The sequence below is a fragment of the Nicotiana sylvestris genome, chromosome 9, assembly GCF_000393655.2.
Source record: "Nicotiana sylvestris chromosome 9, ASM39365v2, whole genome shotgun sequence".
Taxonomy (NCBI): Eukaryota; Viridiplantae; Streptophyta; class Magnoliopsida; order Solanales; family Solanaceae; genus Nicotiana; species Nicotiana sylvestris.
In genome coordinates, this window is record NC_091065.1 from 170,361,026 (window position 1) to 170,379,558 (window position 18,533).

General features: G+C 35.9%; 1 protein-coding gene across 4 annotated transcripts; it reads right to left on the reverse strand.

Annotated features, from left to right (window-relative positions):
• Positions 1–10,836: 10,836 nt before the first annotated feature.
• On the reverse strand, positions 10,837–17,370 carry LOC104227775 (thioredoxin H-type). 4 transcript variants are annotated; one of them, XR_011402397.1, is made up of 4 exons: positions 17,214–17,351; positions 15,195–15,354; positions 14,618–15,092; positions 11,311–11,392 (listed from the first exon to the last, which is right to left on the reverse strand). XR_011402397.1 is itself a non-coding variant. In XM_009780090.2 (3 exons), the coding sequence occupies exons 1-3, from the start codon at positions 17,298–17,300 to the stop codon at positions 10,993–10,995; spliced, it is 354 nt and encodes a 117-aa protein (XP_009778392.1). In that variant the 5' UTR covers positions 17,301–17,370; the 3' UTR covers positions 10,837–10,992. The 4 variants fall into 4 exon arrangements, 1 of the variants encoding a protein (XP_009778392.1); XM_009780090.2 differs by lacking the exons at positions 14,618–15,092; positions 15,195–15,354 and adding an exon at positions 10,837–11,136 and having other exon boundaries at positions 11,270–11,392; positions 17,214–17,370; XR_011402396.1 differs by lacking the exon at positions 11,311–11,392 and having other exon boundaries at positions 14,288–15,092.
• Positions 17,371–18,533: the final 1,163 nt, after the last annotated feature.

Sequence of the window (18,533 nt, forward strand, 5' to 3'; positions counted from 1 at the left end):
CATAGTGAATGGGTCAACAGAATTAGGAGGTAAGTTGTGATACCATATCATAGCTCCCTTTGACAGGGTCTCTCCGAATTTCTTCAACAGGACAGACTTGATCTCATCATCCTCTAAGTCATTCCCTTTGATGGCATATGTGTAGGAGGTAACATGCTCGTTTGGGTCGGTCGTTCTGTTGTACTTAGGAATCTTGGGCATATGGAATTTTTTAGAGATCGACTTTGGAGACGCACCCGGAGGGAAAGGTTTTTGCACAAACTTCTTGGAATCTAAGCCTTTCAGTATTGGTGGTGCTCTCGGGATTTGGTCAACCCTGAAATTGTAGGTTTCTACCTTCTTGTCATTTGCTTCGATTTTCTTCCCCCTGATTCTATCTGTTTTGTCAACTCCTTGAGCATTTTTACGATCTCGGGGTTAGTCCCCGATTCATTTCCATTCGACCTCTATGTGACTGGCTCGTCCCTGTGGGTGATTTTATGGGACGGATCGGGTTCAATTCTGCTTGGTGCGTGGCTTTGGTTCTGTAATTGAGCACCGCCGCCTGTTGAGTCTGTAACATTCGAAGATCATCCGTAAATTAATTTCGTCATCTCCATTGTTTTGAGTATTTTGCGATGTCGATCGGGTTCCACCACGGATGCTATTCACGGGGTCGATAGGCAGATTTGTGTCGATAGCCACATGTGAATTAGCGTCCAACGGGTTCACGATTGGAATTCCGATGGGATCAACAGGCGGTATCTCGTTACTGGGCGTTATGTTGTTATGTTCACCGTGACCGGACTCATTGTCAACAGGTAGGGGTGCTAATTGTGAGTTTGACATTCTGAGTTTTAACCTGAAATTAAAGGCACTTCAAAGAACAAGTGTAAAGTAGTATGTGTTATGGAAATTTGTATCAAATAACCATTATTATACTTAGCTCCATGGTGGGCGCCAAACTATTTATCCTCAAAATCGGATAACAATAAAATTTGTAAGTGATTTTAAGGATACACAGATTGAATTGAAACAAAGTGATAAACAGTTACAGCCTTGGGGGGGCACCCTTGAACAGAATGCACTTTACAATGTGTAAGAGCTTAAAGAGAAAATAATAGTATATTGCTTCTGAATGCGTGTTATAATGTGTTTTACAAGTAATCAGACCCCCTTATATAATAGTAGAGTCCTATATTAGGTAGAACTCTATAAAAGGTAAAAATTCCTTAATTAACTGATTGTTGATCTCACGCCGGCATATGCCGAGATCTCAGCCGTGATATTCAGTCGGTAACGAATATCACAGACTTCTGTTGGTCGAGCTTGACTGCCTGACAATGTTCTTCGAGGTTAATCAGGCCAGGAACTATTTGAATCATGTCCCCAATATTCTCGAGGGCGGGTTTTATGGTCCGGACTCAGAATTGATGAGGTCCCTACCTCGGTCTGGGCCCCCCAGTTATCATATCTCGAGCTTGACCTATCATATCGAAGATCGGAATGTACTTCGAGACCGATTTTACCTGTATACAGAAATAGTAAATTTTTGTTGAATTAGCCCCCTCTAGTCTAGATTCGTGCCTTCTAGATATTGAATATTATTGATGATAGGCTATAATTGCATATTTTAGTCACTTATTATACTCTAATGTACTGTACTTTAATTAAGTTTGAGTGTTAATCGCTAGTGTTTTGCACTAATTGTGTGTTTTATACCTTGTAGGAGTGATTTCGAGCTATGTAGATGTTATGGAATGAATTCAAGTGATTTGGTGCTTTGAATTATGAGTAAAAGCACAAGGAATTAAGTCGGGATCGTATTCGGAGATCAACAGATGATAGTTAAGAATGAAACGGAGAATCGAGCGGGCATACGACACATTGTCTAGTAAAATGCACATAACGTTTCGCTCAGAATTCCGTTTGGGCTCCACAATATATCGTTGGAAAGATATTTGAAAGGGCTACAACTTTCCTGTTTTGTGTTTTTGCAAATTACCACTACCGCAGCGCGCAGTGTGCCGCGCTTGTGGTAGTTTCCTACAGCATGTCAGAATCAGCAATCTAAACTTTTCTATTGCCGCCCCGCATGGTGTATTGCCCCATGTGGCGCGGTAGTGCAAATTTTATAGAGTAATTGTCCTATTTCGCGCGGGAGAAGGTATTTTCGTCTAGGCCCAACCCTACTTGGTATAAATACATGTAAAAATGTTATTTTGGAAAAGTTGGACAGATTTGAGACAGAGATTCGACCTAAGGAGGCAGAGACACAATAGGAGTAAGGCGGGGAATTCTTCTACGAGTTTTTCCTTCCTCTTCCTATTTTTAATTGTTGGTTATGACTTTTAGTTTTGTAGTTTTACATACTATTATGAATAGCTAATTTGTTATCTAGGGTTTTGATGGAACCTTTTGTAGGATAAATTCTTGTTATGTTTTTATATAAACTCTATTTGTTCAACTATATTATTCTTGTGGTTGATTGAAGGGCCCTCAATTAGCTGTGCCTATTTAGTATGTATTACTTCGGAGAGAGTGCATATTTAGGTAGTTGTTGAACAACATCACTCCCGACGTATGTGAGAAATCAATAACCAAGGGTTTAAAGGTGGGATTAAGGATAACGAAACATTGGGTGCGATCTAAGTGAAATGTAATTAAATCCAGCTAGCGTAACTCGGAAGAGTATGTCTAGTAAATTGTCGTAATTACTTGGGAAAGAACTACAACACGCAGAGCGCTCATGATCGGTAGAGAATACTTAGGCGAAATTTATAGAAAATGTAGCGGGAAGGATTCCGACAATTGGGGAAATCATAACTCTATACCTCCTTAATCTTGTCTCTAACCCTTAGTATATGTAGTTGTTAATTTATTATTTTAATTTATTAGTTAATTAGTTTAACACAAAAATCTTAATATCTATAAGTTAGGAACTGTTCAAGCTTGTCTTCTTGGTGATAGTGAACAATTATAGCTAGGCCTTAGTTCTCTATGGGATTCGACTCCGGACTTGTAAACCGAATTATATTTGCAACAACCGCTTAGTCCTTTTTATAATCATAGTTGAGTGTGATCAAATTTGGCGCCGTTGCCGGGGAACTAATGGTGTAGTTGTAGGTGTACATATTACTATGTTTCAAGTTTGAACTTTTATTTTTTATTTTTATTTTTTTATTTTAGTTTTATTTGTTTATTTGAGAAACATGGCATAATGGAATTATGAGTTTTGATGTTGGTAATTCTACTTTTAATCCTCCTTATGCATATTGTGAAGGAAACCATCCAGAGCAAAATTATCAAAATATTTTCGAGAGCGAGTTTTGTGCACCAACTCAATCCTATCTGTGTGATATGTGTGGTGGTCAAGATGGTCACTTTCACGGTTGTGCTTATATTTCTTACCTTCCCCCAACCCCTTACTTTGATGGTTCTTCTTTTTCTAGTAAAGTTAATAGGAACAAAGAATCCAGGGAAGCTGACCTAAAGAAGATCCAAGATATATTAAAGTGCCTTTTGGAACAACATAGTAAATTATAACTGCAGATAGAAGGGCAAGACGAAACTATTCACAACTTGAAAGTTCACGTGAGTCAACTGGTTGAAAATTTTAATGCTCAACAAGCCAATATTGTGAATAGTATCCAAGTAAACCTTGAATTAGGTACAAAAATTGAGGTGCTAGTGGAGAAGACAAGAGTAGAACACCAACAATCAATCGATCTAGATTTTGAGGATACCGATGTTGTAGAAGAGATACTAGAGTCAACCAAGGATATTGAGGATACATATTTACTTGACTCTATTGTCATTAGTGTTGAGAATGTAGACAGTCCCAATATTCATGTAGTTGAGTGCATTGGTCCACACTCCAAGAATTTTTCCATATTGTGTTTGGATGATGATATGAAAATAGAGTTGTCTGATCCACTTGAGGAGTCAAGGAATGAGGAACAAGGTGCCTACATTCTAGAATGCTTCTTGCCAGAAAGTCGGGAATATACATCTCATCTAAAGGCCAAGAAGTGCAAAATACTACATTATTTTATGGGGTCAGTCAGATTCGTTCCACCACCCCAGAAGCATGATCATAGGGCAGAATCAAAACTTAGGGTCCAATTCATAAGTTCGAAGTGGAGGCAGAAAGTGATTCGCGTGTGCCGCGACATTAAATCAAGCGCTTGTTGAGAGGCAACCCAGCTTTACTGCTTTTTTATTTTATTTATTTATTTATTTTAATTGTATTATTTTTGTAGTGTCGATTTTTGATTTTCTAGGAGCATGGAAAGCAAAGCTATTGGAAGGATGCAACAGCAAACCAGATGGTTGGAACTAAGTGTGAGGTACCCGCACGAAGGACCAAGCCTGGGAGAAGTCTAAGTACCCCATGAGCTGCTAGAGCTTCGGTTATTGGCCTACTAGGGAGTTTCTTTTACCCTCTTATTGGTATGGTGGGCATTGGGGACAATGCACAATTTTAAGTGTGGGATGAGGAGATTGTCTGGGTGACTTTCTATGTTATTTTAGTTGTGTTAGTTTAATTGAATTTTTTTTATTTTCTAGAAAAACGAAAAAAAAAGATTGGACTTTTCCCGACGATGGATCTATTAGACAATTTTCTTGAGGGATTTAAGTCTAAAGAAAAAGACAAAAAGATTTTTTTGTTAGGTAGTGTAGCAATTACCCCTTGGTTTTTCTTTGTGCCGCGGTTCTTTTCCAAGGATTTTGTTTGAACTGAGTATAGTTAGTTTTATTTTTTTAGGAGTAGGAGCTAGTGTGAGATGAATTGAATTGCAGCGATATCTCTTAACTTTGTTATGCCTTGAGAATAGTAAGTATTCCGGTTGTGACGCTTAGGCTCAGTTTTTGACTCTTGTAGAAGTACCTTAAATTATATGATCTTAATTTTGCTTAACTGCTTTGACTAGAGTGTCTCGATGAGTCCAATCCTAAGTGAGTGATGTACCATGTGTGTGTGAGGTTTGCTTGTTATTCTGTGCATTGCATTTAATGCCTAGAACTTGCCCTGTGTGTTTGCAAAGCGAAATGGTAGTTTTGTTCAGTCTTGGAAGTGATATAGGCATTTCTTTGTTGAGCCTTATGTATATTTACCTGCCTAATTATTATGTATCATAGTTAACCCCTTTGAGCATGCAATCCTGTTTCTTTGGTAATCACATTACAAGCCTTATCCAATTGTTTGAATTAACCATCTATTTGAACCTGTTCACTTCTCTTGAGCACTTGAATTGTTATGAACTGTGTAAAAGTTAAAGTGTGGGGTGGTTGGTTTGGCATTTGAGTGGAACTAACGAGATAAGGAGAAAAGTGCACTGTATTAGAAAAAAAAGTAAGAGCCACTTGAATTGAAAAAGAAAAGAAAAAAAATAGTTGTATTGTGTGCAGATATTCATTGACAAGTGGTAACTCTTGATGTAATTGTGCTTAAATAATTTGAGAGTTGATGTATATTGATGTGAAGGTAGAGTCATGGTTTGACATAAGCATGAGATTGAATGTTAAAGTGTAATTAAAGTGTTTAGGGAGGTGTAGTCACTCTTATATCTAAATGTACCCTACCCGTCTCGCAGCCTACATTACAACCAATTAAAGTCATACTTGATCCTAGACTGAATGAGCTCGATTAATAGAGTAGTATACTACGGGCAAGCTTATGGTGTATCTTTTGTGGCATATGAATGTTATTTATGAGAGTGAGTGAATTTTTTCTATCTTGAGTTCCTAATTGTTCTTAAATTTTATGGTGTATGGAACTACTCTCTTTTGTTGTGTGAGGGCACTTGATTCATGAAGGAAATAATGTCAGTGACCTCTATGTTAGAGTAAGTAAGTAAGTTGTGAATAATGCGTGGTACTTGTAAGTCAAATCTTGAGGTGAAGATGTTACATTTTTGTGCTTAGTCTATTTTAAATATTCTTGATGTGATGAGTTAGGAGAATTGTTTTAAAAAAAGGTCGTGTCTATATAAAGTGTAGTTTGATTGCTCGAGGACGAGCAATGGTTTAAGTGTGAGGTTTTGATGATAGGCTATAATTGCGTATTTTAGTCGCTTATTATACTCTAATGTACTGCACTTTAATTGAGTTTGAGCGTTAATCGCTAGTGTTTTGCACTAATTGTGTATTTTATGCGTTGTTGGAGTGATTTCCAGCTATGTAGATGTTATGGAATGAATTCAAGTGATTTGGAGCTTTGAAGTCTGAGTAAAAGCCCAAGGAATTAAGCTGGGATCGTGTTCGGGGATCAACGGATGATAGTTAAGAATGAAACGGAGAATCGAGCGGGCATACGGTGCATTATCTAGTAAAATGCACATAACTTTTCTCTCATAACTCCGTTTGGGCTCCACAATATATCGTTGGAAAGTTATTTGAAAGAGATACAACTTTCATGTTTTGAGTTTTCGCAAATTCTCACTACCGTGGTGCGTGGTACGGCGCGCAGTGCGCCACGCTTGTGAAAATTTCCTGCAGCCTGTCAGAATTAGCAATCTGAACTTTCCCACTGCCGCCCCGCATGGTGTGTCGCCCCATGCGGTGCGGTATTGCAAATTTTACAGAGTGATTGTCCTATTTTGCACGGGAGAATGTATTTTTGTCTGGGCCCGACCCTACTTGGTATAAATACATATAAAAATATTATTTTGGAGAAGTTGGACAGATTTGAGACACAGATTCGACCTAAGGAGGCAGAGACACAATAGGAGCAAGGCGGGGAATTCTTTTACGAGTTTTTCCTTCCTCTTCCTATTTTTCATTGTTGGTTATGACTTTTAGTATTGTTGTATTACATACTATTATGAATAGCTAATTTGTTATCTAAGGTTTTGATGGAACCTTTTGTAGGATAAATTCTTGTTATGTTTTTATATAAACTCTATTTGTTCAACTATATTATTCTTGTGGTTATTTGAAGGACCCTAAATTAGCTGTACCTATTTAGTATGTATTACTCGGGAGAGAGGACATATTTAGGTAGTTGTTGAACAACATCACTTCCGACTATGTGGGGAATCAATAACTTAGGGTTAATGAAACCTTGGGTGCGATCTAAGTGAGATGTAATTAAAGCCAGCTAGCGTAACTCTGGAGAGTATATCTAGTAAATAGTCATAATTACTCGGGAGAGAATTACAACATGCAGAGCGCTCATGATCGGTAGAGAATACTTAGGCGAAATTTATAGAAAATGTAGCGGGAAGGATTCCGACAACTGGGGAAATCATAACTCTAGACCTCCTTAATCTTGTCTCTAACCTTTAGTATCTGTACTTATTAATTCATTATTTTAATTTGTTAGTTAATTAGTTAAATACAAGAATCTTAATATTTATAAGTTAGGAACTGTTCAAGCTTGTCTTCTTGGTGATAGTGAACAGCTATAGCTAGGCCTTAGTTCTCTGTGGGATTTGACTCCGGACTTGTAAACCGGATTATATTTGCAACGACCGCTTAGTCCTTTTTATAAGGCATAGTTGGGCGTGATCAGTTATAAAGACCAAAACGTTCTTTTATTATGGCATGAAAAAAGTTGGTCATTCTTATTATTTCTAGTTCATACTAATAGGAGAGGATGAAGGTGTTTGGCTGGGTCTAAATAAGACAATGGAGTTTTCATAATTTTTTTTTTATCATAAATGTTAACAAGAATTTGTTCTTTTGAGAGATACGATCGGGAGGAACTAATTCAAACCCCTCAGCTAAAATAAGAACAGCCCCCATGTTCAACCCCTAAAAAAAGAATCTATTCGAGGGGGAGATGAGAGATATTTTGTTTCACCACAGAAAATTATTTGATTCTTGTCTTTCAAAATATTTTCTATGATATACCCGAACAATCATTTATAGGATTTAATGATTCCTAGCAACGGATTCTTCTCTTTTGCTATCTGCATTTGGTATGGTTATTTGCTTTGGTACCAAAAAGAATAATGAATTGAAAAGAATAATGATTTGGGTCGTGTATCTACGTCCAATCTACGGTAGAAGAGAAGGTTCCATCGGAACAATTATTTATTCAGTTCAGGTTCCTCGATTTTTTTTAAAAAAGAATAAAAGCTTACCTTATTTAGAGAATGAGGCCTTTTTTTTATAGATGTTGAGGTTGAGTAAGGGGGCGGATCTTGGAGAGCGAAGCGAGCCGCGCTAGCCTAGCAACGTTTTTCAGCAGCAAGCTACGGTCTAACGACCTCTAACCTAGGTTGGGGCGAAAACTCCAAAATCCAAAACGTTGGTTAGGGTTTCAAATCTTTCTCTAATAATAAGGTTTTCAAGCCGCCGCCCTTTAAAGGAGCGGACGCAGTGAACTGTAATTGTGATTGGATGCTCGAAAGTTGGAGTTTTTATTAAAAAGTTACTTAGAATAAGTTGGACATATGAATAGTGAAGACGACGACAATAACAACAAATTCAGTGTAACTTCGTAAGTGAGATCTGAAGAGGGTAATGTATAATATGCAAACCTTACCCCTATCTTGTGAAAGTAGAAAGGTTATTTTCGACAGACTCTCTGCTCGAAAAAAGCATGAAAGGAAAACAACAAGTTAATAAGACAACGGAAACAAATGTGAATAGTGAAGACGAGAAGATAAAAGGAAAGACTGATGGAATTTGGACATTTATTAATACAATAAAATTGCAACCATTATACTACAACTCTAATTTCGTGGTGGCAAGCTCTTACATCAGTCTTTATAGCATGTTCTAGCATCACCTCAATTAAGGCTCAAATAGAACAGAAGTGAATGAAAGTAATGTACTATTGGCTAGCTTAAAAGGAAGGAAAGAATCTGATTACTTGCAAATACTAAGCTGAAAATATCAATTTTGAAATGATAGATTCTGCGATAGTACTTGTTCTTTTCTTTTTAGTATGTGCTTCCCTTAAGAAAAAACTATTTCCTTATTAGTCTATTAAAAAAATGATACACTTTCATAATTCTTTAGTAAAAAGTTTTTATAATCATATAAATACAATAACATGTTTAAGATCACAAATTTTAAAATATTTTCTTTATTTATTTAATTTCGTATCAAATCAAACTATGTCAAACAAAGCGAAAAGGAGAGAACATATAAACAATAAAAAATTGGATACATATTAATGAAGCTTAAAGTTGGAAATGCAACAACCGAGAGAGCATGAGAGTTTTAAGGGGCTAAAGGATTCTTCCATGGGACAAGTACTTATTGAATAAGGACTTTCGAATAGGGATGCCAAACGGAGTGGTTCGGTAGGGCGGTACAGTACGGGTTTAAGGCTATGTGAGGCGGTGTGGGTTTAAAGCTATGGGCGGGGCGGGTTGAAATACCTTTTCATAAAAATTAATGCGGTGCGGGATGAGTTTGAAATACCTTTTCATAAAAATTGATGCAAGGCGCGGCGGGTCGGGTTATGCGGGTTTAAGTAAGTTTTCTTCTTATTCTTCCTAATCAAAAAATAAAATATTTTTTTTCTTGACTAAACTTCATGGCGGCATTTGTGTGATGGTTTTTTTTTTCTGGTGAATCTCAATAGAGGAATGAGATTTAAGATCTCGAAAAAAAATATTCTTGTAAATACTATTTTACAATAAATACTAAATTAATACATAAGGGGTCATTTGCATTTTTCACAATGAGCAACAAATATTTTTTTTTTAAATTGAAGAATTCAGTACATAAGCAACAAAAGAACTTTCAATTATTTGGTTGATTAAATTGAAAATTTCAGCCAAAATATAAAAAAGAAATAAGCAAACAAAATGAAAAAGAAAAAAACACTTATTCGGGGTGGGCGGGCGCGGGTGCATGTGGGGTGGGTGAACGCGGGTGAAAATGCTATGCGGTGCAGGGCGGGTCAAAATCTTCGCGGGTTTGTCTCGCAACCACACCGCTCGCCATCCCTACTTTAGAAGATTCTAATAAAATTATTTACAATATTGAAATTTGGTTGTAATGAGGATGTGCGGGCACACTAGGATGGATAAGATTAGAAATAATGATACTCGGGAGAAGGTGCACGTCGCTCCCATTGATGACAAGATGCGGGAAATGAGGCTCAAATGGTTTGGGCATGTTAAGAGGAGAAGCCTAGATGTTCCAGTACGAAGGTGTGAGCGTCTGGTTGTGAAGGGCGAGAGAAGAGGTAGAAGGCGGCCTAAGAAGTATTAGGGAGAGGTGATCAGACAGGATATGGCGAGGCTTCAGATTTCCGAGGACATGACACTTGATAGGAAGATGTGGAGGTCGAGTATTAGGATTATAGGTTAGGATGTAATTGAGTCTTGCCTACTTCGTACCATTGTGGGACTAGTATGGTAGGGTTTTCTGTCTAAGATAGCTAGTGACAATGTTGTGTCTTACTATTTTCGCTTTCTAGTGCATGACCTATTTACTAGCTATCGCTTTTGCTTTTTCTTTGCATCTTTCTTCTGGATTTAATGTTGTTCTTATTTTTCTTTTGATTTATGTGGTGATACTAATATTGTCTCCTTTTGTCCTTTTTATCTTTTTGTTTTCTTGAGCCGAGGTCTTTCGGAAACAGCCTCCCTACTCCTGCGGGGTAGGGGTAAGGTCTGCGTACACACTACCCTTCCCAGACCCCATTAGTGGGATTTTACTGGGTTGTTGTTGTAGTAGTATTGAAATTTGGTTGTACAATACAAATAATCAGACAGAAGCTTTACTGGATAACCAATTCAGATAAAAATACAACCATGATTTCTTAAACAATGCCATTCCTTAGCAGCATAACCAATAATCCCTATGTCATTGGCTGATCTATTGGTTAGAAGGGCAAAATGAACAGGAAGAAATTGATTTTTGACAAAGAGAAGCAAGTCAAATATCATACTTTATAACAAGAAGTTGATAAATACAAAGCCCATTATGAAACTGAAATTAAATCAGTTCTTGCTGTTACACACAGATACACTGTCAGAAGATATGTATATTAGAATGTACTATGCACACAATACGTATACGTCTGTATAGAAATAAAGCATATTAGACTGATGCAGTACCAATGTGCTTGGCAATGGCCTGCTGCAGCTCATCTTTTTTAGCTCCTACAACCTTATCGACGATATTACCCTCCTTGAGGAACATGAAAGTTGGCATTGCCTCCACAGCCCAATCAGTAGCAACCGACTGTAACAAGGAAATAAGATGTAAACACAAGTTGTCACTCATCTCAATTGGATATCGTAATTCCTATAGGAATCATTAATAGGTTAAGTATAAGCAACTCAAGCTTGTAAGTATACTGTGACGTCAAATTTACCTTCAATTCATCCACATCCACCTTCAAGAAGGTAACATTGGGTAGTTTCTGGGCCAATTCTGACAAGAATGGGGCAATGAACCGACAGGGACCACACCAAGAAGCAGTAAAGTCCACGACTATCTGGGACAACAGTAATTTGAATAAATGAAGTGCAAAGACAGAAGGAAATAGCTAGAAAAGGACCATACATACTCTAACTTTCAGCTCTTGATTTGCATTCAAGATAGGAAATATCTTTATCACAATATATACGTCTATTTTCCTTATTTAGTAGAACTAATTGTGAAACATACAATAACCTACGATCTCAAGAATAATTGATGCTTTATGCTCATATCCATTAATAATAAACTCATAAAACGTGGAAGGAAGTCGTCTTGAGTTAGCATTTAGCTGATATAATATGTTATATTTCTTTAGCATAGAAAGAGAAAGTTCTCCAAGTATAGAAGCAGATAAGCACATGAGGGGTAGCCCTGCAGCCTCAAGGCTGCTTTTTCACTGATGCGGTATAGACGATAAATCTGCAGTTCACTCACTTGGTCCTCCATGCTTTCAGAACTTCAAAATATATACATATAGACAGCCAAATGAGAGTCACGAAGTTGACAATGCAACATCCAAAAAAAAGGTTCATCCATACCAAGAATAACATAGCTTTTTTCTTTTTTAATATCACCATGCCTAGAGGCAAAGCTCAGGCTAAAGAGGTGGAGTTTGGAAATAGTTTTTAACTAGCAACAGACGCACGTCACTTAGAACCTCACAAGCTTTGTCATTGTCCCAAGTGCAAAATCTTTTCTTGCGCAAAGGATAGAGCATATTGTTTCTAGATGAAAAGATAAAAATTGTATTATGGTTCCCTTTAAAGGGGAGAGATGGCTAAAAAGGAAGTGGAAGTGTTGATTTACTTCTGTCTTAAGGAGTACAAGTCATTTACTTTACTATTATTTGATACGGTAGAAGAAAAAGTAAAAAGATACGGTCCATTTTAAATGATTTTCTGGTCTTTTAAATTTGGTGCAAAATAAGTGATTTTTTAAAAAACCAAGAAGATTAATCTTTTTCCCATATTTACCTTTGTCTAATAAATGTTGGTGTTTGTTCAAGGCAATTGAATTAAGTGATTAAAGAGGTGTTTTTCAAGGCAATTGAATTAATCAATGTCAGAATGGTTTCACATCTCTAATACTACTCCCATCACGTCTCATCCTGGCTTATTGTAGCATAGATTTCATTTCATCTCTTATTGTAAATTTACCTCTTGAAAAAAAAAATGGAGAGGTGAATTGAAAGATTTTACGATTCCATGGATATTGAAGTTGAAGACCCACTTAAAACAATTCAACACTCGATGGATATCAAAGACTCAATTGAGTGGATTTGATGACTCAATGAACAATCAAAACGAAAACTCAATTGATAGAGTTGAATACTCAAAGAATGTTGAAGACTCTGAAGAGATAGTTGACTACTCAAAGAATGTTGAAGACTTTGAAGAGATAGTTGAAAACTCAAATTAAAAAGTTGGACTAGATTTAGACTTGAAAATTTTAGATTGGGGTTTTGATTCGAACAAACTTCCTGATGAATGTTGAAAATTTTGATAGTGAAATGTTGACAATTTTCGCTCCAATTTTTCTTTTTGAATTCAAATTTTCATTAGTAGGAGTTAAATCATTATCTTGCATTCCTAGTTCCTACTTCAAGCTTTATCTGTTTAAATATTCAAGCATAGCATTTTGACTTCAGCTAATTTTCGTCGAAGAAAAACTTTATGTTGTTTCGTTTACTGCTAGGTGCTAATCATCACATATCCTACATCCAAATAGTCATTAAAAGGTAAAAAAAAAATGAGAAATATTTAAGAAAAGAAAGGATAATTTAGTCAAATAACTCTCTTAATTAATGCTATTAAGTAAAATTTTTAATGGGTGTGCCAAAAACTAGAAAATCATTTAAATGGAACGGAGGGAGTATTAATTAAGGGTTATTTGACTAAATTACTCTTTCTCTTCTTAGACTTTTCTCATTGTTTTTTACTTCTAATAATGACTATTGGAGTTTAAGATATGTAATGATTAGCACTTAACAGCAAACAAAGCAATCAATTTTTCTTCCATGAAAAATTAGTTGAAGTCAAAATACTTTACTTGAATAGTTCAAGAAATAAAACCTAAAGCAGGGATGTAAGAAAATGCAAATTGATAGAAAACCTCATGCGTAAAAAAGTTCGACTACGACTAATGAAAATTTGAATTTAAAAACATGAATGAAAAATTTTATGGAGCCAAAATTTTCAACATTGCGAACAAAAATTTTCAACTTTCCTATCATAACCACAATCTAAAATATTCAAGTTTAAATACAGTCTGACTTTTTTATTTGAGTCTTGTAACTTTCTCTATAGAGTCTTCAACATTCTTTGAGTATTCAACTCTCCCAATTGAGGTTTCAATTTGAATGTTCATTGAGTCGTCAACCTTCTCAATTGAGTCTTCGACTTCCATCGAGTCCTGAACTCTTTCAAGTAAGTCCCAACCTTATTATCCATGGAGTTTTAAATTCTTTCAATTCATCTCTCCATTTTTTCTAAAAATAGATCAATAATATGAGATGAATTGAAATTTATGCTATAACAGGAGATGTCGTAACATCATAGGAATGTTATTAGAGATGTGAAACCATTAACATTGTCCCTACGGGGACATCAAATAAAGGAAAAAACATTAACATTGATAAGTTCAATTGCCTTGAAAAAATCCCTCTTTATTCACTTAATTCAATCGTGTTTAAAATAAACCAAATTTATTAGACATGGGTAATTTGGGGAAAAAATAAATACCTTCTTGTTTTTTTTTTAATCACTTAGTTTGGACCAAATGTAAAAGGTTAAAAAATCATTTAACATGGACCAGAGGGAACATGTACGGAAAAGCCTGATTCAATTTTAATTGTTGGGTAATTGAAAAAAAGAAGAGAAAAGATAAATGTAAGAAGAGAGAAGGAGGCTAATTAATAGAATTAATGAAGTGGCTTTCCAATTTTCTTAGTAGAGCACTAACAACAACAACAACAACAACAACGACCCAGTATAATCCCACAAGTGGGGTCTGGGGAGGGTAATATGTACCCAGACCTTACCCCTACCCCGAAGAGTAGAGAGGCTGTTTCCAGGAGACCCTCAGCTCAAAAAAAGCAACAGGAGCCGATATATTAGTACCATACAAAATGCATAATACAATAACAGCAATAGTAGAGCACTAAATAGTAGGGAAGTTGAGAAAAAGACAAAAACTAAAAAGAAAAAAATAAATAGTAATCCTAGCGAATGAGATGTACCACCTCATCTCCTCTTAGACCAGCTTTGTAAAATATATCATAGATTCTTCCAGCAAACCCACCAGTTGTAATAGCGAACAAATGCTAACAGTTGAACTCGAAGAGGGGTACGCGGTGACTCTTTCCTTGTGCAAATTTCACATTAGAATGGAAGGAAAAAATTAGGACCCTTATAAGGCTGAGTTCAAGTTTCAACTATTGATGTGCCTTTTGGATTAAAACCTAAGGGGACAAAACTGTGAGACTCCAAAAGTTGAGCCAAAGCGGGCAATACCTAGGCAATTGGGCTTGGGCGTTACAATGATACCAAAGCTAGTACCTCACCTAGTACAGTGGTGGAGCAAACCTCAGGAGGACGTTGAGTACGTAAAAGGGTGTTACTGTAATAGCCCATGGACCGTAATAAGTTGAACTTGAAAGGGAGTTCTCTATGAAGCTTGCACTCTGGCAATTCCCATATCAGAATGAGATGAGAAATCTGGCAAATAAATGATTCAATTATTGAGGCACATTTTACGTTATAGCCCAAGGGGACAAAATTGTGAAGCTCCAAAGGTTGGGATAAAGCGTACATACTTACCAGTTAGATCCAATTGTTACACCACCCAAACCTCTTTAGAGAAGTTAGAGTGGTCATTTTACAACTTTGCGTCTCTGTGACTAAAACTACCAACCTCTTGGCTGGAAGTGGAGTGATCTCATTACTGGAGCAACCTCGTCACCTTACAACAAGTATTTCACTGTATGAATAATTAACAATAGTTAAATTAAAGTACTTATGCATGCATCCCCAAAAAGTGTAGTAAAACCCGAGCAACAATACAATTTAGCAAACTCTAATATCTTGAAGCTGAACATAGAAATGGAAACTCAAATAAAGCTTTATCATGAGATGAAGTCTTGTAATTTCAGAGATATACCAACCGATCAGATTCAAACTTATCCGTTATTTCGAACTATGTATTCAAAGCTATGTTAATTGGAGTTTTGTCCTAACAGTCACCATGACTGACAAATCTCCTCGCCAATATTTGTTACACGACCTATTTTGGCCCTTTCAACATTGATGTATTGCTGGCCAACATTTGGCCAAATAATTTGAGAACTGCTAAGAAAATACTGGCAAAAGTTTCCTAAGCCTATTTTTATAAATGACCCAGTATCCTCTCACGTTATATGCACCTCTTATTTACCTTCCCTCTCCCAGTGTCCGTACTTGAACCTCATATGTGTATTCCTCGTAACAAGTCTTATTTTGTTTTATTAATTTATTTTTTGAATAAACCCACCACCCAAACCCCTTTGGAGAAGTCAGTAGTCTCCATTTCCAACTTTGCTACCTCAATGACTCGACTTACCAACCTCTTGGTTGGAAGTGCAGTGCTCTTCTCACTAGAGCAACCTCACTTGTCACCTTAGAAAAAGTAATTTCCCGTACGAATAATTAAAAATGGATAAATAAATGTTATGCGTGCATCCCCACAAGTGAAGCTAAAAACAACTCCCAACAACAATACAATATAGCAAACTCTAATCTAGAAGCTGATCCAGAGAAATTACAAAAAGGATAAGCAAGAGTTTTATTCATGAGATGAAGCTTTGTAGTTTTTAGAGTTATACCAACCATTCTTTCGAACTATCATACTATTAGAATTGGTATTAGATCCAAGTTAATCCAGATTTTGTCCAAACAATCACCAATGCTTAGGAATTTCTTGAACAATATTTGGCCAACAATTCTAAAATTGTTTGGCCAAATGTTAGCGGACAATACTCAAGTTAAAAGAGCCAAAATATGCCACATAATAAATTCACTGTATCAGCCAAAATTATATTGGGACAAACTAGACCAACAGATTCGCTACGTTCCCTATTTTAGCCTTTTCAACCTAATGTATTATTGGCCATTATTTGACAAAGTATTTGAGAATTGCCGGACTAATATTGGTCAAGAAATTCCTAAGAGTATTGTTATAAATACGCAATGTCTTCTCAAGTTAGATGCACCTCTTCACAAATTGAGAAACATTTCTAGTGTTTTTTCTCTTGTATTAAAGTAGAGCGTATGGGGAATTAGGTATTAGGAAACACTTGTGTGAACTTCTTTGTGGGTGCAATGTATGAAGTTACTCTTTCGGGATATTTTGGGACTAATCAAAGTTATATCTATAATTTTGTACTCTCTTTTCCATAGCCCATTGATATAGTGGAATTGCTCCTCTCTCGCCATGTACTATGTCTTAAACACGAATTTGTACTACCCGAACTCCCAATCCTTTATTTGCTTTAAGTTACCATTATTATCAATTTTTGTCTAATTATGCACAACCCTAACTCTAAAAAATTATGCACGTCCCGAACTCCCAATCCTAACACATACAATGAAAATTGAATAGGATTATTTCTGAACTTACTGCTCATCATCGCTAGCAATCAATCGGCATAATAAAAATATTACAAAATTTAAATCAATACACGATTCACTGAGAGAAACCCATGTCAGATCCAATTTGTATCATATGAAATGCAACATAACAGAAAACTAAAGGAAACATTAATTAACAAAAAATAAAAGATTTAAGGAAAACGGAAAAAATACCAATTTTTTGGTGTCAATTCCTTTCTGAAGCTGCTCGTTCCAAGCATCAACGGTGTGACAACCGATCACCTGTCCCTCCTCTGCCATTTTTTTTTTCTCTTTTTTTGGTTTCAAGTTTTTAATGATTTTTGTTTTCTCCTAAATTCGTTGAAAACAGAAAGCGCTTGTTCTTGTTTTCCGGAGCTATTCTGCCTCGCTTTATATAGGAGTACTGGATGTTCAATTACAAATATATCCCCAAAAGCCTAATTTAATAAAAAAAAAAAAGAAGATTTTCAACAAAAAACGAAGCCGCCTAAATTCTTTTTTTTTTTCATCCGTTGTCTGCTATCCGTATTGGAGCCCGATGATATTCGAATTCACACTGCGTAGGATCCCATTCGGGGGGAAGCGCTTTTTCTGGTTTCTCATCCGGTGTCCAGTACCCGCATTGGAACCCGATTATATCCGAATTCGCGCCGCATAGAGTCCTTAATCGGAAGAAAGCGCTTCATACCAAGTATTTTTTCATACTCAGGCTCGAACCCAAGATTTCTGGTTAAGAAAAAAGCCGTGCACGGTGGTAAGAAGCCTAAATTCAATTCTATTACTTGACCATCATTTTGAAAGCTTGACTTGACCTTTATATTTGTTAAACTTTTTACATTAACAATTATTTATTTAAGCTTGTGACATTTAGGAAAATATTACAAAATCCCACTCTAGTTCCAACTGAAATCTCCTTTCACTGGGTACAAGTCTTAAATAAAAATTAAACCATTTGGGACTTATAGCCTGTTTGACCAAGCTTCTTTTGAAGCAAAAGTTTTTTTTTTTTTTTTTTTGTCAAATGATTTTTTTTTCTAAAATTAAGGTGTTTGGTCAAGCTTTTGAAAGGAAAAAAAGTACTTTTAAGGAGAAATAGAAGCATTTTTTGAGAAGCATAAAAAATAGCTTCTATTCAAAAGTATTTTTTTTATAAGCGCTTTTGAGAAAAAAATATATTTAGAAGTACTTTTTAAAAGTTTGTCAAATACTAATTACTGCTCAGAAGTGTTTTTCAAATTCAATACCAAACATAAATTGCTTCTCACCAAAAGCACTTTTAAAAAAAAAACACTTCTCAAAATAAGTTGATTTAAGAAGTTTGGTCAAACAGGCTATTAATCTTTTGATCATGCTGTAAGATTTCTGTGGTTTTAAAAGCATATTGTTAAGGATAAAATATAAAATTTATAACAATATTAGTTATAAAAATGATATTTTTCTTATTAACGAGCAAATACCGTATAAAATGGAACAGAGAAAAGCATATTTTTATTCTCTTGAAAGTAACATCCA

Coding starts and splice junctions, on each gene's coding strand:
- LOC104227775 (XM_009780090.2), bottom strand. CDS start 17,300: ATGGCAGAGGAGGGACAGGTGATCGGTTGTCACACCGTTGATGCTTGG. Junction 11,393..17,213: donor GAATTGACACCAAAAAATTG/GTATTTTTTCCG, acceptor CTGTTGTCCCAG/ATAGTCGTGGACTTTACTGC. Junction 11,137..11,269: donor TGGATGTGGATGAATTGAAG/GTAAATTTGACG, acceptor TCCTTGTTACAG/TCGGTTGCTACTGATTGGGC.